This window comes from Aspergillus saccharolyticus, assembly GCF_003184585.1.
Source record: "Aspergillus saccharolyticus JOP 1030-1 unplaced genomic scaffold BP01scaffold_3, whole genome shotgun sequence".
Lineage (NCBI taxonomy): Eukaryota > Fungi > Ascomycota > Eurotiomycetes > Eurotiales > Aspergillaceae > Aspergillus > Aspergillus saccharolyticus.
In genome coordinates this window covers 494,269-513,794 of record NW_020290613.1, presented here as the reverse complement: position 1 = coordinate 513,794, position 19,526 = coordinate 494,269, and the positions used below count along the sequence as shown (strand labels likewise).

At 52.8% G+C, this 19,526-nt stretch overlaps 4 protein-coding genes and 2 non-coding genes across 6 annotated transcripts; 5 read left to right on the top strand and 1 right to left on the bottom strand.

Moving 5' to 3' along the window:
- The first annotated feature begins 206 nt into the window (after positions 1-206).
- Positions 207-2,644, top strand: BP01DRAFT_114576 (M3 family metallopeptidase). Its single transcript, XM_025570344.1, has 2 exons — positions 207-1,799; positions 1,849-2,644. The coding sequence occupies exons 1-2, from the start codon at positions 483-485 to the stop codon at positions 2,491-2,493; spliced, it is 1,962 nt and encodes a 653-aa protein (XP_025434857.1). The 5' UTR covers positions 207-482; the 3' UTR covers positions 2,494-2,644.
- Positions 2,645-7,959: 5,315 nt separating this feature from the next.
- On the top strand, positions 7,960-11,583 carry BP01DRAFT_353174 (putative translation elongation factor eEF-3). Its single transcript, XM_025574113.1, has 3 exons — positions 7,960-8,341; positions 8,436-11,331; positions 11,432-11,583. Exons 1-3 carry the CDS (start codon positions 8,154-8,156, stop codon positions 11,543-11,545), a joined length of 3,198 nt encoding a protein of 1,065 aa, XP_025434856.1. The 5' UTR covers positions 7,960-8,153; the 3' UTR covers positions 11,546-11,583.
- Positions 11,584-12,563: 980 nt separating this feature from the next.
- Positions 12,564-14,049, bottom strand: BP01DRAFT_288517 (DUF1479 domain-containing protein; the record flags this gene model as incomplete). The annotated part of the gene is made up of 2 exons (XM_025571543.1): positions 12,564-13,733; positions 13,849-14,049. The coding sequence occupies 2 exons, from the start codon at positions 14,047-14,049 to the stop codon at positions 12,564-12,566; spliced, it is 1,371 nt and encodes a 456-aa protein (XP_025434855.1).
- Positions 14,050-14,899: 850 nt separating this feature from the next.
- BP01DRAFT_t44 lies at positions 14,900-14,972 on the top strand. The gene has a single exon. It is a non-coding gene; the product is annotated as a tRNA-Arg (tRNA).
- A 267-nt stretch (positions 14,973-15,239) lies between these two features.
- Positions 15,240-15,311, top strand: BP01DRAFT_t45. Its single transcript has one exon. It is a non-coding gene; the product is annotated as a tRNA-Arg (tRNA).
- Positions 15,312-15,765: 454 nt separating this feature from the next.
- BP01DRAFT_371092 (putative amino acid transporter) lies at positions 15,766-19,169 on the top strand (the record flags this gene model as incomplete). The annotated part of the gene is made up of 8 exons (XM_025576649.1): positions 15,766-15,817; positions 15,895-16,142; positions 16,218-16,835; positions 16,914-16,915; positions 17,527-17,609; positions 17,681-18,035; positions 18,096-18,324; positions 18,381-19,169. The coding sequence occupies 8 exons, from the start codon at positions 15,766-15,768 to the stop codon at positions 19,167-19,169; spliced, it is 2,376 nt and encodes a 791-aa protein (XP_025434854.1).
- Between the last annotated feature and the right edge of the window lie 357 nt (positions 19,170-19,526).

Below are 19,526 nucleotides of genomic sequence, written 5' to 3'. Positions count from 1 at the left end.
AGGGACTATGAAAGTCGAGGACAACGGAGTGTGGGTTAAGCTGTGGAGAAGGATGAAATAGAGGTGGTGGTGGTTGTGTGATTGTGGGAGGAGGGATTTGTTGCGGTGCGGCGGGGACCCACCTGACTTTCCCGCACTGACTCTAGTCTCACTGAGCAACTTGGGACTGGAGCTTGAGGTCTTGCCATCTCAGTCATTGTCTTGCATCACAACTGCATAGCCACGTATTGTGTTTCCCCGCCCTTTGGCTTTCCTTCACCATTGCTACCCCTCAGTCATCCCACCGTTCCTTTTATTTGTCTGCTCTTTTCGTCCTTCTTCTGGGCGTTCTCCTTGTCACCGTGGCTCCTCCATTTCGCATCCCCTCCTCCTCCCCCACCTTTCGCCTAGCTTCAGTCCTGAGCCATTTCCGTGGCTCTCGATTGCCCACCGCTCTCAACCCAGGGTTGACGAACCTTCGCAAATCTCTCACCACCGCCAGCATGGCCCCCGAGCACCTCCGTCGGCCTCCTCAGGCGCCTCCCGTCTTCACTGCTACTGCACAGTCCATCCTCGATGACGCCAATCGCCTCATTGCTAGCTCCCGCAAGGTTCAGGACGAGGTTGTCGCTAATGTCAAGCCTGAGTCCGCTACCTTTGACGCTGTTGTGAAGCGTCTCGCCCACGATGAGAACGCCATGGCCCTCGAATCCCACATCATCAGCTTCTATCAGGCCGTGTCGACCGAGCAAGAGCTGCGTGACGCATCGTCCAAGGCCGAAGCGCTGATGGATGAGTTCTTCATCGAGTCCGTCATGCGCGAAGACGTGTTCAAGCTCGTCGACGCCGTGCTGACCAAGAACGAGTCGCTCGACCCCGAGTCCCGCCGCTTGCTGGAGAAGGAACACAAGGATTACATCCGCAATGGTCTGGGTCTGCCGGCCGGGCCTAAGCGTGACCGCTTCAAGGAGATCAAGAAGCGTCTCAGTCAAATCAGCATTGAGTTCCAGAAGAACCTTAACGAGGAGAACGAGGGCATCTGGTTCACGCCCGAGCAGCTGGACGGTGTCCCGGAAGATGTCTTGGCTGGCTTGAAGAAGGGTGAAGGCGAGAACGAGGGCAAGCTCTGGCTGACCTTCAAGTACCCGGACTTGTTCCCCACTATGAAGTACGCAAAGAACCCGGAGACTCGCAAGCAGGTTACTATCCAGAACGAGAACAAGTGCAACCAGAACGTGCCGCTCTTCCAAGAGGCCATCATTCTGCGTGACGAGGCCGCTCGCCTACTCGGGTACCCCAATCACGCCGCCTTCCGCATTGAGGATAAGATGGCCAAGACGCCCAAGACGGTGAACGACTTCCTCGGAGACCTCCGCTCTCGCCTGACGGCCGGCGGGCAGAAGGAGCTCAAGACTCTTCTGGAGTTGAAGAAGTCCGACCTGGAGTCCCGTGGAGAAGAGTTCAATGGTCACTACTACCTTTGGGACCACCGCTTCTACGACCGTCTTCTGCTGGAGAAAGAGTACTCTCTCGACCAGCAGCTTATTGCCGAATACTTCCCTCTGCAGACTACCATCGAAGGTATGCTCAAGATCTTTGAGGAGCTCTTCGGTCTAGTGTTTGTGGAGATCACTGGCGAGGACCGTGAGAAGGTGGCACCTTCCGGTAAGGGAAGCGATATCGTGTGGCATGAGGACGTTCAGATCTTCAGCGTCTGGAACGATGAGGGCGAGGGCAGCGGATTTGTGGGCTACCTGTACCTTGACCTGTTCCCTCGTACCGGAAAGTATGGCCATGCTGCCAACTTCAACCTCCAGCCGGTATGTCCATATCTCTTCCTGCTAATTGAGCTACACTGACCGCTGTTAGGGCTTCATTGATGCTGAGGGTAACCGTCGCTACCCTGCCACCGCTCTGGTGTGCAACTTCACCAAACCCACCCCCAAGAAGCCGAGTCTGCTGAAGCACGACGAAGTGGTCACTCTGTTCCACGAGTTGGGCCACGGAATCCACGACTTGGTCTCCAAGACAATCTACTCACGCTTCCACGGAACGAACACTGTGCGGGACTTTGTCGAGGCCCCTAGTCAGATGCTGGAGAACTGGTGCTGGACGCCTTCCCAGCTAAAGTCTCTCAGCAAGCACTACTCGACCCTGTCTCCCGAATACCTTGCCGCCTGGAAGGAGCAGGCAGGAGGCAAGGAGCCTCCTTCTGAGAACATCCCCGACGACGTCATTGCGAACCTCATTCGCACGAAGCACGTCAATGACGCACTTTTCAACCTGCGCCAACTGCACTTTGGTATCTTCGATATGACTGTGCACCAGCCTGAAAGCCACGAGCAGATTAAGAAGCTGCCTATCTCAGCCACCTACAACAAGCTGCGCCACGATATCACCCAGATCGAGGGTCCCGAAAGCCTGGGTCTAGGTGAGGAATGGGGCCACGGCGAAGCTACTTTCGGCCATCTCATTGGAGGGTATGATGCCGGATACTATGGATACTTGAGGTAAGCTTTTCGAAATCCTCGCGATACAAAACATGCTCATTCGTCATTCCTTCCAGCTCGCAAGTATACTCAACGGACATGTTCTACACGGTTTTCCGAGAGAACCCTATGGATCCGGAGGCGGGCCGTCGGTACCGGTACAAGGTGTTGGAAAAAGGAGGTAGCCAGGACGAGATGTCTATCTTGACAGACTTTTTGGGCCGCGAGCCCAAGACTGATGCCTTTTACAAGGATATGGGCTTGGCTTAGAACGGAACAGGTCACTGTTCCTTGCATAGTGCTGGGAAGAAGCACCGCCGGGACGAGATGTTGATCTTGGCCCACCTATTGGGCGGTGAGCCTAAGATTGACGCCTTTTCACGCGTCTCACAGGGACTTGGGGCTGGCCTGATTGGGAGGATTTATGATTATGAACAGTATAGGGGTACACTTATACCAGTTAATGCAAGTAAATGTACATCGCCCATTACGTTTGGGGAATGCTTGGTCCTGCTACGAGAACATCTTCAATCGACGGGACCGCCAGTCAGGGTCTGCGATCGAGTAGCATTGCCTGTAGAGACGTCGACCATGTATCCTAATTGAGATGCCCGATTCACACGGAATTGTTGTCTTGTGGGGACCATGTGTACACAAGAAATTGGTGAATCTCATCAAGTGCAAAGCGTGTTCATCAACACAGGATACACGGGTGTCCTCACAGGGCCAAACAGTACAGCTATTCACTTTCTACCCTCCCAGGCTTGAATGAGTAACAATTGACCATCTTATATTGAATGATCCTTAGCCCTTATTTACCCTTGCCTCACTCACCTTGTTCGATCCCCTCCAACTTTTTCATCACCCCGAATAGTAACTCCCCCACCTTCAGCCCCTTGACTCTCCTGATCCTGTCCTCCTTCTATGTCTTCCCTGGCAAGCCATCTTCTATCAAGAACGGAGAGGTTCCAGGTATGTCTCCGCAAACCCACCTATATCCCTGGAGGTATTATCCAATCAGACACCTTGCCATGATGGATATAACTGTTTTTCTTAGTTAGCCCCTCCTAAGAGACAGAAACATACCTGCAGACCGCTGATACTCTGTCAGATCGTACGCTCGACATTCGTTCCACAGAATTATTGGCCCATCTCGATGGAGAATGAGACCAGTCCTAAAATGGTGTCCCCGGAGAGATTGTTCACATATTCTGTATGTCATGGTCATACCAATCTTCTCACCTTGGTCTTCTCTCTTGTGGTGGATTTCTATGCAGTGGCCATCGAGCACGGCTCCTCGGACCGGACACTAATAATCAAATGCAAGGCCATGGTTGACATGCTCCGAGACGGCAAAAAATCGGTCAATCGATAGCTTTCAGTACTGCTGATCTTTAATATTTGGAGTAAACATTGACAGTTCCACAAGAGATGGTTAAACCCCTGCACGTACTCATGCGGAGGGGTTTGACAATACGCTACTGATCTCTTCGCCAGTCTCTGTGCCTGAAGTAGTAATCACACTTATCCAGAACTATTCAGGTATATCTGTGTACTGTTACAGAAGCCTCCGATACACCAGGAGTGATTGTCAGTACTATGTCTTTTTTCATCCTAGGAGCGCCGCTGCCGCCGCCGCCGTAACTACCACAGCCATGGCAGCATATCGACCGTCAAATTGACCCGAATGAGCTCACCCTGGCTCCAAGTGTGGTCTGAACAAGTCGTTATCTGCAATTGGATGCTTGAGACCACACATCGAGAGAAGAACATGGGGCTTCTGCAGACAACATGTTCATGCTGTTGGGTCGAGCAGGTGCCACTATCACTATACTATCCCGCTTTGATGATGACGGACGCAATGCACAAGCCAATCGCAAACCCAGGAAAGGGAATCCGTCTCCCTATGTTGACATCAACAAGAACTGGCATTCCTGAACATTTTCGGTCCTTCTGGGGCAATCTGGTCGAGCTTTGGTGGGAACAAGGGTGGAGTTGGTATCTTCTTGATCAAGTGCGTTTACACGATCTGAGATTCGTAGGTCATTTGGTACCTGAGAGGACGTATTAGGGCGGTTGTGGTGAGCACTTCGTCTCCCATTCCTGGACAACTGGCAGAGTCAAACACTAGACGCGGTTTATCTCTCCCGACAGAAACGACAAACTGAGTCAGGAAGTGGTTGACGAGCTGCGTCTCGGACAACAACACGCCGAACTTTTTGCTACCACTAAAAAGAGTAATCAGAAACCGAAGGTACATCAGTGCAGTTGGAATCAAACCAGGTAGTCCAGGAATCCTTAAAGCTATTCTCGATTATCAGGAGAGGACTACACTACAGAGTGGGCCCGTTGCATCCAGTCTCTTCATAGTCTAAGGTCTTCGGAGGATGAGTGGGCCTGGACTGCTTTCAGTACATCATACCAAGCTGTCCCAGAGGACAGGCACCATACCGGTCTGGAGCGATACTGCGAAAGTCTTGCTCGACAACTCATACTAAACCAAGAGGATGCGGAGACGTATAGGCCGAAGAGTGGCTACAGCTCCTACCGTCCCAGTGGAAGCGATGAGAATGAAGCTATTCCCGATACAACGAATAATGGCCATGAGGATGACTCTGCTAATCCTAACTTGTTGCCTCCATTGTACACTGGTGCCGGCTCCCGTCTGATGCCTCGCACCTTCCCTTCCCTTACATTAAGGGATGTATGACATAGTCAAACAGTTACAGTCCGATAGCTTATAGATCAACAACTACATGATGTCTGACAGCTTGAGGGCTTGAAGCCCGACGTCTTGCTACAATTGGTAGCATGTCCCGCATGATCCTGAGCTCTTTTCCGTATGCGTTTTTCAGAGTTTTAAGCGATCACTCCTCTGAAGTCGGTTCCCCCCTTCCCTCCCACTAAACCTTCAGCACCCGGCTATCTAAGACATCAACACCTCCTCATGCAAGACGATAAGAAAATCCTACGACGTACAGATCAGGACACCAGCTTGCTATACTCTACAACACGTCAGACAGCGAATATGTGCAGCAGCTAGATCAAGACACAGTCTACCGCGCAATCTATATTATCCGAACATTAGAACCACCGAAATCAGCCAGATCATTTCCTTGTCCACCAGATTGGAATCTCCGTCGTTCGGTACTTAATAAAGTAGTTCGAGAATTTAGGCGTCTTACGGAATTTTTGCTTGCTGAATCAGTATATACATCCTGGCTTGTCGAACAACCGATTCTCGGCATCAATCCCGATGAACCTCTCGGATACATACGGTTCAGATCTACAAGCCGAGCACCACGCTAGCAAGTATTTACGTCAAGAAGCCAGTTATCCGAACCGGTAGAATCCATAATCTCCTCATCTACGGACCCTTTGCAGAAGGACTTTAGCAAGGAACGGTCAGTTCTGGAGATGCCGAGACAACCAGTTCCAGGGGCATCCAGTCCACCTACACGAGTCCAACGTACACCTACAAACCCCAATTATTACGCGCAGGCAGTTCACCCCGTACACTTTCAAATACACAGAGTTCTTAACCTGCTTCGTCTATCTCCCCATTACCTAAGAGACACACTCTATACCCCACCTAAAAGGATAGACTGCAACGTATGTTTCGCTTGCCAACCTACCAGTCAAACCTAGTGTTATGATCATCTCGATGATGAAGCTGGGTAGATAGATAACACTTAGACGAACGCAATGTGCCTGCTGCAGTTCAGCCTTCAATAAGAAAATCCGATTCGAGAAAGAGTCTAATTGAATACTTCAAGAGGCACAACTGTCCCCGATGAACACTCCGAATTATCTGTAGAAGTGGCGAAGAGTAGAAAAAATCAGTTGCACCGACTCGTAAACTGCTCTTTGATCTGAATGCAATGATGCACCGCAGTATGTGGCTACTATAGTAGCAAGTACCAAGTAAGACCAGCCATTCATGCGGTGAGTCGGAGGCTTAAGTTAGACAAATGGCGGTGTTGTGTATGGAGTACCTCAACTATCGACCTACGTTGTTTCAGACAGGGCTTAATCTTTCGCTCGAACCCATGCTTGCTTATCCTTTGGCAAATTCTCTTTCGTGATTTGTATCTGAGAATAATGAGTGTCCGGTCTGGGCGGTAGTTAATTTCTCCAGGGATGGTTGCTCGTCACATGAAAATTGAATGTCTGAGTAAGCGTCACAGCTTAACTAGTTCAATTAACTACACCTTCAAATGCTTCTCAGGTCTACTCGAGTATCTCGCTAACACATTGCCTGCAGCCAGTTTCTACATCGCTTATGGCGGGGCAAACATACATAATTGTTCCAGCAATGCGATGTATGCCAACAAAGCATTGAGGTCGAGGAGAACAACGAAAACGGGAATCTCGGACAAACCACGGCTACTTCAACTCTAACGTTTCAGAGTTTTTCTCTGGTGTCATCTTAACCACTTCCCTTAGTTACTTACACAGTAAACTGATTAATTAACCTTCTTCGAATCCCGACCACCACTCTGAGCATGACATTGAACCCGTGTCTAGAATGGGGCTGCGCCACCGGGAAGATCTCAGGGTGGCAACTCATGAAAAAAAAAACTCTCCCCCCCCCTCTCCCCCAAAAGCACCTGCAGGACTAACCAGGCGGAGCATCAGACGGGAGGGCGGAGACGCATTTGGAGCCATCCGCATTGCGCTACGTATCAGCTTAGAGGTGTTTGCTGCACCCCGGGATTGTAGTGTATACAGTATCTGAAGGGTGCGCTAAGGCCTCGGATAAGATTAACTTGCAAAATGAGCAACTTGAGCATATAGGAGGATTGAATATCATACTGAGCCGTGGTCTCACCCCTGTCAAAGGCTGCAGTGCAACGTCTTCGGACAGGCTAACTTACAATCTACTCAGATGAGATAACGAAGAGTGCTTGCGATTCGGTTGGCTGGCAGGCCAATCCGGGTCCAGAAAATTTCCCAGTCACTGCTGAATGTTCGAATGACAGTAGCCAACTAGGTACCTAGTCAATTTCTTGCATGAGTAATTGATGAAGGCAAAAATCGGAGCTTGTTGGGGAGGAAGGAGGCGATAGAAGGAGGGAGAGAGGATGGCGAACAATAAGGAAGTTGGCAGAGATGCTGACTCATTTGATGCTGACTCATCCACCAGCCATTGAGGGTTGTCCATTTAACTTAACACCGGTCGTAGCCACAGCTTCCAGTGGGTTAAGTTGGCTATTGCTGATTCCCACCCAAACTGACCTAAACTGGATCCGGCTCTAGTGCGGGCCATTCTAAGGAACATGAAAAAATTTTTCTTGAAATTTTTTAATAGCTGAGCGGGTGTTGGGCGGCGAAAGAAAGGCCACAAAGCGATAAATATCATAACCCCCCATCGTAACTCTTCCCCTCCTTTCCCTCTTCCCTCTCCCTCTCCCCCCTCATCCTTCCATCTCTTCCCTTTTTTTTCCCTCTAAGAGGTTTGGTCCTCTCTAAAATTCTTGTGTTTTTCTTCTTTTTGTCTTCTGTGCAGACAAAAAAAAAATAGAGGCCGTCTTAGAGCGTTCGCTGCGTCTTTTGTGAATCAGACGCAACTTCGTGGGCCACTCCCCTCTTATTGAGATACCCTCATAGAACGTTTTTCACACGTTCTCGCTTTCATCCTTTTCTATCTTTTTACGATTCTTCGGAACCTTTTCACGACTAAAAATGCCTGCTGCCGACGCTTCTTCCCTCCCTGCTGCCACCAGCAAGGAGACTGCTCAGTCCGTGGCTGTTCTTGAGGGCCTCCTCAAGAACCTCGACCTCTCCACTTCTCAGGATGAGGTGAACGCCGCCACCGACAACCTGGCTCACCTGTTCAGCGGTCCCATTCCTGAGCAGGTTCTGCCCCTCAAGTAAGTATATCCATGTGTTTTGTGGTCCGGTCTTATTGGGGACCGGAAAAAATTCTGCAGCGTGGTGGGACAAGGAACTAACGGACGGATCTAGGGCTGTCGAGGCTTTCAAGAAGCAGCTCGCCAACAAGAAGGATGCCAACGCCCGTGAGCGTGCCTGCAACGCCATCCGCGCCATCGCCTCCCACTCTACCATCGCTCCTGGTGTCGAGCCTCACCTCGTCGCTCTCCTCGGCGATGTCCTCGCCGCCGTCGGTGACAAGATTGTTGCCGTCAAGAACGCCGCTGCTGCTGCCGCCATTGCCATCGTCAAGGGCATCAACGGCAACGCTGTCAAGGCCGTCCTTCCCCCTATCCTCAACTCTCTCCAGAACGCTCAGAAGTGGCAAGAGAAGGCCACCGCTCTCGAGTGCATTGAGGCCCTCGTCGAGTCTGCCCCCGCTCAGCTCTCTTTCCGTGTCCCTGACCTGATCCCCGTCGTCTCCGAGGCCATGTGGGACACCAAGGCCGAGATCAAGAAGGCTGCCTACGCCACCATGGAGAAGGTCTGCGGTCTGATCGTCAACAAGGATATTGAGCGTTTCATTCCCGAGCTCATCAAGTGTATCGCCAAGCCCGAGAACGTCCCCGAGACCGTTCACTTGCTCGGTGCCACCACTTTCGTCTCCGATGTCACTGGCCCTACCCTCGCTATCATGGTTCCCCTGCTTGATCGTGGTCTTGTTGAGCGTGAGACCGCCATCAAGCGTAAGTCCGCTGTCATTGTCGACAACATGTGTAAGCTGGTCGAGGATCCCCAGATCGTCGCTCCTTTCTTGCCCAAGTTGATGCCCCGTCTTGAGAAGAACTTCGAGACCCTGGCCGATCCTGAGGCCCGTGGAAAGACCAAGCAGGCCTTGGAGACTCTTACCCGTGTCGGTGACGTCAAGGATGGCAAGATCCCCGAGATCTCCACCGCTGGTGACATCTCCACTGTTTCCGCTATCCTGAAGGACATCCTCAAGGAGAAGCACGCCGTTCAGGCCGAGGGTGCTGAGGCTGTCATCGAGTACGTCGGTGCCGTTGCTGGTCAGCTCGTTGACGAGAAGGATGCCGAGGTCACCAGCTGGACCCAGAACGCCCAGCCCTACATTGCCGCCATTGTCGGTGAGGAGGATGCCAAGAGCGTTGTCGAGACCCTCCGCAAGAAGGCCTCTCCCCTCGCTGCTGAGGCTGATGCCGTTCTCTCCGACGAGGAGGAGGGTGAGGATCTGTGTAACTGCACTTTCTCCCTGGCCTACGGTGCCAAGATCCTGCTCAACCAGACCAACCTCCGCCTCAAGCGTGGTCAGCGTTACGGTCTCCTCGGTCCCAACGGTACCGGTAAGACCACTCTCATGCGCGCCATCAACAACGAGCAGCTTGAGGGCTTCCCCAAGAAGAGCGAGGTCAAGACCGTCTACGTCGAGCACGACTTGGACGCTGCCGATACCGAGCAGACTGTCATTGGCTGGACCATGAAGAAGCTGCGTGAGGTCGGTCTCGATATCGCCCAGGCTGATGTCGAGGCTAAGCTTCTCGAGTTCGGTTTCCTCAAGGAGCAGCTCGAGAACCCCATCACCTCCCTGTCTGGTGGTTGGAAGATGAAGTTGGCCCTGGCCCGTGCCGTCTTCGAGAACCCCGATATTCTTCTGCTTGATGAGCCCACCAACCACTTGGACGTCAAGAACGTTGCTTGGTTGGAGAACTACCTGTGCACTTCCCCCTGCACGTCCATCATCGTCTCCCACGACTCTAAGTTCTTGGACAACGTCATCCAGCACGTCGTCCACTACGAGCGCTTCAAGCTCAAGCGTTACCGTGGTAACCTGAGCGAGTTCGTCAAGCGTGTTCCTGCTGCTCGCTCCTACTACGAGCTGGGTGCTTCCGAGCTCGAGTTCAAGTTCCCCGAGCCCGGTTTCCTTGAGGGTGTCAAGACCAAGGCTAAGGCCATCATCCGTGTCAACAACATGTCCTTCCAGTACCCCAACACCCCCAAGCCCCAGATCACCGACATCACCTTCCAGGTCTCTCTGGGTTCCCGTATTGCTGTCATCGGTCCCAACGGTGCTGGTAAATCCACCCTGGTCAACGTCCTGACCGGTGAGTTGATCCCCACCACTGGTGACGTCTACCAGCACGAGAACATCCGTATCGCCTACATCAAGCAGCACGCTTTCGCCCACATCGATAACCACCTCGACAAGACTCCCTCCGAGTACATTCAGTGGCGTTTCCAGACCGGTGAGGACCGTGAGACCATGGACCGTGCCAACAAGATCGTCACCGAGGAGGATGAGAAGGCCATGGACAAGATCTACAAGATCGAGGGTACCTTCCGTCGTGTCATTGGTATCCACGCCCGTAGAAAGTTCAAGAACAGCTACGAGTACGAGTGTTCGTTCGCCCTGGGTGACAACATCGGCATGAAGTCCGAGCGCTGGACCCCCATGATGAGCACCGACAACGCCTGGATTCCCCGTAACGAGATCATGCAGTCCCACGCCAAGATGGTTGCTGAGGTCGATCAGAAGGAGGCTCTTGCCAGCGGTCAGTTCCGTCCTCTGGTCCGCAAGGAGATCGAGCAGCACTGCGAGAACTTCGGTCTCGACGCCGAGCTTGTCTCCCACTCCCGCATGCGCGGTCTGTCCGGTGGTCAGCGTGTCAAGGTCGTCCTTGCCGCTTGCTCGTGGCAGCGTCCCCACGTCATCGTCCTGGATGAGCCTACCAACTACCTGGACCGTGACTCCCTGGGTGCTCTGTCCAAGGCTATCAAGACTTTCGAGGGTGGTGTTATCATCATTACTCACTCTCGTGAGTTCACTGAGAACCTGACTGAGGAAGTCTGGGCTGTCGTCGACGGAAAGATGACTCCTTCCGGCCACAACTGGGTTCAGGGTCAGGGTTCCGGTCCCCGTCTGGAGGACAAGAACGCCGGTGACACTGAGGTCATTGATGCCATGGGTAACAAGGTATGCCTTCCCCCCACTGCCTTTCCCCGTTCCCCTTCTCCCGTCCCCTTCTGGGAGAGTCTCGATCTCTTGATGAACCTTGATGCTAATTCCTATCCAGACCGTCATCGAGAAGAAGAAGAAGCTCACCTCGAGCGAATTGCGCAAGAAGCGCAAGGAGAGAATGGCTAGAAAGAAGCGCGGAGAGGAGGTTTCTGATGATGAGGACTTTTAAATGATCAAAATGAAGCCTTAAGTAGGTCGGTAATGAGGTTGCGGAGCTTTTCTTGCTTATTCTTTAATGTTCATAGAAGTCACGGTCATACGAACTCAAAACATGGTTAACTGGCTTAAAGGCTATCTCTCCCTCGTAGTATTTGCTGCTAGAAATAGGTCCCTTGTCGCGTGTACCTTGCTCAAAAGTCCATGGGGCGTCTATATTGACACCCCGTGATATGAAGTTCTCCCCTTCCCACTAGTACTTGCGTAGTGGTGCACAGTCTACTATAAAACTGGATGGCTTCGGAACTCCAGCGACTTTTCCTTTGCGCTGCAGGTCCAACTTGGCGTCGCTTTTTGCTCACTGAGCACACTTCTCCTACCTGCTACCCTTTTACATCGCGGAACTTGTCTACACTGAGCCGATTCCTAGTCTTAACCCACTTACCAAAGGCTTCGACAGACGTATTCAAGATTACGCCAGAAGTGTTAAGCAAATCTTCAGCATTACCAGGCTAGCATGGAGCCACGACCAATCTCGTCGTGGCGCAACGACCACAGTTTCAACTTGGAACCCATCAAAGACCATTCTGTTTTGCCGAATCAGTCCTGGCCAACGCACTGAGAGGACACAATCTATTACCAGCCTCCAGTCATGCTTCTAAATCAACCGCCTTGCATTTCCAGCACGATATCTTTACTGTAGACACAACACGAGACGACTCGGTGAACGTCAAATGTGGCTGCCACCAGTATTATACTCAAATGAGCTCCAAAGGTGTCTTCCACCCTCCTATGTCTGGCATTGTTTATATGGAACATCCTAACCACGTCCTCTTCTTGTCTGCTACTATCGTCCTTGGCGGAATTCTCCAACGAGATGACTGTGAAAAAAGAGCTGATTTTCATGAACAATTGAGGCTACATCCCGCATTATGCCCAAATGACAAGCCTTGCCTGAATGTGAGGTTTATCCAAATTTGAAAAGACCGCAGATGCGAAAATCGCTAAACTCACATAAAAGCAAGTCCACATCAAATCTGCCCAAAGCAGAGTTCATTCGCGGCCTTGACCACTGCCTTCTCCCCCTCGCTCATATCCGTCGTCACCTCCCAAGGACTCTGCCCCAGACCCATCGCCCTTCGCCCCTCGGGAGTGATAGTCTCCCAATCCAGGGCGCCTTTGAAGCCCGCTTCACCGGTACCCCCGGCGCCGGGGAAGTCCCACGGCGGGGAGTATGACAGGGCCGCCTGCCGCTGCTTCACCAGATACTCCACATTCATCTCACACATGGGCGTGGCGGGAATGTACATGACACTGGAATCCCCGGTCCCCCGATGCTCTCTATCGACCGAGTGCAGCGAATCGCAGTGCCAGGCCACATAATCCCCTGGCTCGACCTCGGGAACGGAAACCATGGTGGCCTCGAGCTCGAGGTGCGGGTGAGTGATAGGATTGTACTCCTGGCAGGCACCGGGCACCGAACCGGGGAAGGTGTTGTCCAGCAGGGGTTCGCCGGAGTGGGGGTCGAAAAAGGGCCGCAGGATGGTGTAGGCGGTGCTGTGGCGGAGCATGGGGCAGACGTGCAGGGAGCCCTCGCCCGGCGCGGTGTGCGACATGGACAGCCAGCCCTGGAGGAAGCGGAGCATCGAGCAGGCGCCCGCCCCGTTGTACAGGTCCATCTTGGCGGCGACACGGTGCTTCGCGTCCCAGGGGTCGTAGTCCTCCCACCGCCCGGCCAGAATGGACGCGTAGACGCGCGCGTACTCCGGGTCCTCCCAGCGTTCGAGCGAGCCGCCGTCAATGTGCGGGCCCAGCGTGAACTTGGCGTCGCCCGGTTGACGGATGCGGAGCCGGTCGGCATAAGTGAGTGGGTTGCGCGTCGAGATGCGCGTGCTGGGGTCGGAGGAGTGCCAGAGCCGTTGCAGGAATCGCTGCGTCGCAAGCATGTGGGCGTTGCTGCGCGCGGCGGCTTGCGACGGGGTCCAGTACAGCTCGTAGACCGCAGGAGAATCGACGGGGAAGGCTTTCACGCGCTCTTGGTTGGCGGCGATGTACTCTTGGACTTGAGTCTTCCAACTTAGGGCTTGTGAGCGAGGGACGACGTTCCGGATGACCACCGAGCCGCGGTGATGGATTTCCGCGAGGGTCGCATCAGGAACGGTGCCATTGACTACGTCGGAGTATTTCACGGAGGGTATGATCTGCGGTTCAAGTGTTACTTGTCGGTTCTCTTTCCTTTGCTTTTATTTTCTCTTTTTTTTGGGAGTGGGGGTTTTTAGGGTTGGCTGGAGGATGTAGGGCATTTATAGAACGTACGTCGCTTCCTTTCAATTTGATCTGTTGAACTTCTTCTTCCAGGCTGGGAAGAAGTCGCTTCCAGCTCTGCTTCAGTGCTTTCTCATTTTTCTGGAAGTATTGTAGCTTCAAATCTCGAAAGCGAGAGGGCAAAGGCTCTGGCTTGTAGTCGGGTCGCAGACTGGGAAAGACACTCGAGATATTGCCCGCGGCCTTGGTCATCGACGAGGCTGAGGTCGATGTTGAGGCCGCGCGGGCGGTGGTCTTGGCTAACCATTTTGATAGTGTCATTGTCACTCGTCACTCGAGATATACAAGTTGAAAAAAACAGCCCCGTGGCCTCCCCTGGGGTACTTCAAATACCCCATGGGCCACCCTTAGTCCCGTGGAGCCCTTGTCGGCAAAGTCTCCAGGACGGGCGGCGGGCCGATTACCGGTTGCGGGAAGCTGCCGACATCCCCCGCAAACCAGAAACCGCTTCATACTATGGAGAAACAACTGCGTCACTACAATCCATTGAACCAGGCAGCTGTGGTGCTACGGAGTAGAAACATTGCCGACTGGACCCAGTCTTCTCGGCTATTTGTTTCTTTTCGAAGGGCAAATGACGAGACCTTGTGTTTGCATAGAAGGCGATTCAGCCACTGTGAATGGCCTAATGGCCGAGTGCTGCTGGCACTGCACCCTCGATACGATGCCATGATACCAGTGGACTTCCTCCGAGTGTGCTGCATCTGCAGTGGCTGTACACTTGCGCATCAGTGAATGCCGTTTGTCGTAACCACACCACAGTGAATTCTCCACACTCGGTGCGCCCAAATATTGGTGTCATCTGTGGCGACTTGCGGCTGCCACAGCATCTGCCATAAATGGATAGTTGCAGGCAAAGCAATACTGACGAAACGGGCCAATGTCATTGGGTACATCACATAGTCTATAACTAATCGTGTTTCTGTGACATTACGAAGTGAACGTGGTTTAGGGTGCGTGGCGATAGGGTCATCATCTCTCATCCGCGTTTCCCCAGCCGCAGCATCATGGAGCCAAAGATTGCGGGCTGGGAGCATCAACTGCCCCCGTGACGCAATCGGTAGCGTGCAAGCCTTCTAAGCTTGAAGTTGCGAGTTCGAGCCTCGCCGGGGGCTGTGAGTTTTTGTTTCCCATCTCGTTCTTGAGAAGACGGAGATTCTGCTTTTATGCACTGCTATGGAATTCTTGGCTTGATCATTGGTTGACTGAGTACTGTATATGTTCACCCTGTTAAGCCCTTTCCGCTGGAATTAGCTTTTTTAAAACGAACGATGTTCGGAGTCAATTTGCGGCATTTTCAAAGGAGGGGATTTGCCAACAATATCTTATCGGCTTTAGTACAAGATTGTGATGTCAAAAAGATTTTATTTTTCACATCACCAGCCCCCGTGACGCAATGGTAGCGTGCCAGACTTCTAATCTGGAAGTTGCGAGTTCGAGCCTCGCCGGGGGCTACTCATCTCTTTTTGCGTCTCATCCCCCTGCGGTACCGAAGCTATACTGGGCCTTCTTGTGCACGGAGTAAGTCCGCAAACTTACACAGACTCTTTTGCCGATTCGTCTCTTTCTTAACAGGACGCAATGCAAGAACGCGGTTGATGATTCGTGTGTCTAAGGTTATATCGACCACGCTCTTTGCCGTAACCCAACGCACCAGCAGTATCCCCTCATCGGCGTTTGTCCGCTGCAGGCCAGCTCAGCTTAGCTTCGCCCGATCTACTCCGTACCAAACCCCGCTTTGCTTTACTATGTCAACATGGGGTCACAAGAGCCTGATTGCTCGGATCGGTACCCCCTGAAAGCAGTATAAAGATGACAGGATGGAAGGTGGCACGGCGAGAGGAACCCCCACTGCCTTCTGAGCGGGCGGCATTCTGCACCTCCTCTCAAACTTACTAGTACTTCACCATGTCTTTTCCAGTCCAAGGACGATCTGCCCTCGTCACAGGAGCAGGTTCTGGTGCGTCAATCCATAGTAGCCAAATCAGCGACGACTGCCACTCGGATCCAAGCAGGGCACTGATACAGTTACTGTAGGCATAAACCTGGCATTCGCGAAACTGCTACTCGAGAATGGGTGCAATGTCCTTATCGCCGATCTGGGGTTGCGCCCCGAAGCACAATCTCTCGTGGACCAGTACTCGGCCCCGGGCAAAGGCCCCCGCGCTGTCTTCCAGAAGACCGATGTAACCGACTGGAAGCAGCTGGAGCAGATGTTCGAAGTGGCCGAGAAGGAGTTCGGGGAAGTTGACATTGTGTGTCCCGGCGCAGGGATCTACGAGCCGGTATGTGCCCCAGACCCTTCACCCAGCAAGCAAGGTATGTCTCGCTTATTGTATGGGCCTGTCTCCCGCATGCAGCCTTGGACCAACTTCTGGCGCCCCCCCGGAACACCAGAGAGTCGGGATCCACAGCATGGTGGTCGCTATGCCTTGATAGATATCAACTTGACCCATCCCATCCGCACGACTCAGCTGGCCATCGCGCATTTCCTTCGCAAGGCTACCAGCAGCAGCCAGGGCCGCAAGCACATTATTCACATCTCCAGCATTGCCGGGCAGAACCCGTCTCTGACGACTCCCATCTACGTAGCCACGAAACATGCGATCAATGGCCTGGTCCGCTCCCTAGCCCAGCTTGACCAGAAATGCGGGATCCGCGTCACGGCGGTGGCCCCGGGGGTGATCAAGACGCCGCTTTGGACGGAGCATCCGGAGAAGATAAAGATAGTCGACAAGAACGCGGATGAGTGGGTGACCCCGGAGGAAGTGGCTCAAGTCATGCTGGCGTTAATCCAACAGGACCATGTTGGAGAGATCATTGGGGATCAGACCGGTCAAGGTTCCCAGTTTATGGTTAGTGGGGGAACGATTCTGGAGGTCTCCAAGACCGTGCGTTCGGTTAGTGCCTTCAATGATCCGGGCCCCGGAAAACGGCCCGGAAATACGGTGTCGAAAGTCAATGTGCTGGAGAATGAGGTCTATGATTTGCTGGCTCAGCGGGGTTGGGGGGAGCCCAGACTGTAGTTAGCAGTGATTCATGCTTTGATGATACAGCGGTTAGTTAGTAAGTAGCGGAGAAGCGGAACGCAGTCGCATAGTTTAACCTTTTCAAGATAGTTAGTTAGAGGGGAGTTTTGAAGGAGGCCTTGGAAGTTAACTTCAAGGCGGCAAGGGAAAACGTGTCTGACTAAGGATGCTAATTTGGGAAAAATACGAGCCCAGTCGTCCATGTTATCTCCGCTGCTTCTCTTCCTCTTCTTCTCTCCAGACAACTTCCCCCCCTCCCCTCCTCAATCTCCTCTCTATCTCTTCAACTCGGTCGCTTGTATTTATTCCCAAGAACACTACCCCCCCGTTTAAACTTCCTCCCCCTTCTCCCCCGCCTCTTCCTCTCTCCTGCCTGCTGTCGCAAATTCGAGTGGCCTTGGAATTTCCATAGTATGTCGGGTTGACCCACCCCGGAATTCTCCTGTCGTGTGGCCACCTCTTATCTCCCTATCATCTTCTCACACCATCATCCCCAACTTGTACCGGCAACATGATGGACGATGAGGCTTCTATTGGGGTGGTCTCGCCCAGAGCTGCGTCTCGAAGGTAAAGGCCTATACTCCTCCGCACCGCTGTTTTCCCCGGGCGTTCCTTATCGCTAACGGGTTAATTGTTGCAGGCGTGGCGGGAGAGGGAAATGGACCCCCGGACTCCATGGCGATGCCAGCTGGATCAGTTGCGTGATCAACCTGGTCAATACCAGTGAGTCGGACCACATCATAGCCAATCATCCTCGGCCGTTCTTTTTATCTGACAGCATATTGTGCCGGTAGTCATTGGCGCGGGTGTTCTAGCCATGCCGCTCGCGATTTCGCATATGGGTATCGTCCTCGGTGTTATTGTCATTTTATGGTCGGGAACAGCAGCTGGGTTTGGCCTATACCTGCAGTCTCAATGTGCACGATACCTGGAGCGCGGAACCGCTTCCTTTTTCGCGCTGTCGCAGCTGACCTACCCCAATGCGGCCGTTGTCTTTGACGCCGCAATTGCGGTTAAATGTTTTGGAGTCGGGGTCAGTTATCTGATCATCATTGGAGATCTGATGCCCGGAGTGGTTCAGGGTTTCGTGGGAGGCTCTCCAGATTATGAGTTCTTGGTGGACCGCCATTTCTGGGTAACGGCCTTCATGTACGCTCCCCCGCGGTGACCAGAATTGGGACATGACTGATGCGTCTCATCTTATCTCAGGTTAATCGTCATTCCCCTCTCCTATCTCCGGCGCTTGGACTCGCTCAAGTATACGAGTATTGCAGCACTCGTTTCGATGGCCTATTTGGTGGTCTTGGTCGTCTACCATTTCGTGATTGGAGATACAACTACTGATCGGGGTCCCATTCGCGTGATACACTGGGCCGGTCCTGTTCCCACGCTCAGCAGTCTCCCTGTCATTGTTTTTGCATTCACCTGCCATCAGAACGTACGTTACTCCCTCATTATGATGTTGGTCTAGGGCCCTTTTGACCCGTGCAACAGATGTTCTCGATCCTGAACGAGATCAGCAACAACAGCCACTTCCGGACCACCGGAGTCGTCTTTTCCAGCATCGGTAGCGCCGCTGCCACCTACATCCTGGTGGCCATCACGGGCTACCTCTCATTCGGGAACAACGTAGCCGGAAATATTGTCGGCATGTACCCGCCAGGCCTCTACGCTACCATAGGTCGCGCCGCCATCGTCATGCTTGTCATGTTCTCCTATCCGCTTCAGTGCCACCCGTGCCGGGCATCTGTGGACGCAGTGCTGCGCTGGAGACCCAAGCCCTCGGGGTCTAACGACCACTCGCCCCACCGGAACCCACTCCTGGGGTCAAGAGGCACTCGGACCCCGGAGCCGATGAGCGACCTTCGATTCTCCATCATTACCACCACCATTCTCGTGCTGAGCTACATCGTTGCAATGACCGTGTCCTCACTCGAGGCTGTGCTTGCCTATGTCGGCAGCACTGGGAGCACCAGTATCAGCTTCATCCTTCCGGGCCTTTTCTACTACAAGATCTCTTCCCCAGACTCACCGCACCATCAGCGCCTGATGAAGGAAGACGACGAAATGGGCGATGCGATCATGTCCGATAGCAACGATGACGATGAGGACATCGAGACCTCGCAAGCTCGTCCCTTGACGGAGAGTGGTATCCTCCGCCGCAGCACTCGGCATTGGCGCAGAGCACTGCTGCGGAAGTTGAGCCTGGGGCTCGTGATCTACGGTGTTTTGGTCATGGTTGTGTGTCTCATCACGAATTCACTCTTTCTAGCCTCTCATTAGAACCAAAGCAGGTCTAAGAAGAGTCAAGCTAGGCTTGACTTTGGATTCTCTTTCTTGACTCATCTTGGTGATCACTCTTTTTTCACCTTGCCCACTTTCTTTTCCCCTATATCTCTTTCCATTTCAGGTCTATTGCCACCATTGCCCCCTCTTCGCGTTTTACTCTGCATTGCGAGCAGGTCTATTAGAGCTGGGTCTTGATTCAAAAGATTACAGTTGATTGGGAACTACATCACTATACCACGGCACCGGCGTTCTGGGGGGGTATCTGTTATAATCTCTTGTCTACGCAATTCTAGACATCTACTCAATTTTTTCTTTCTTTTTTTTTTCTGGCTTTTCTGTTCACGCTCTTCA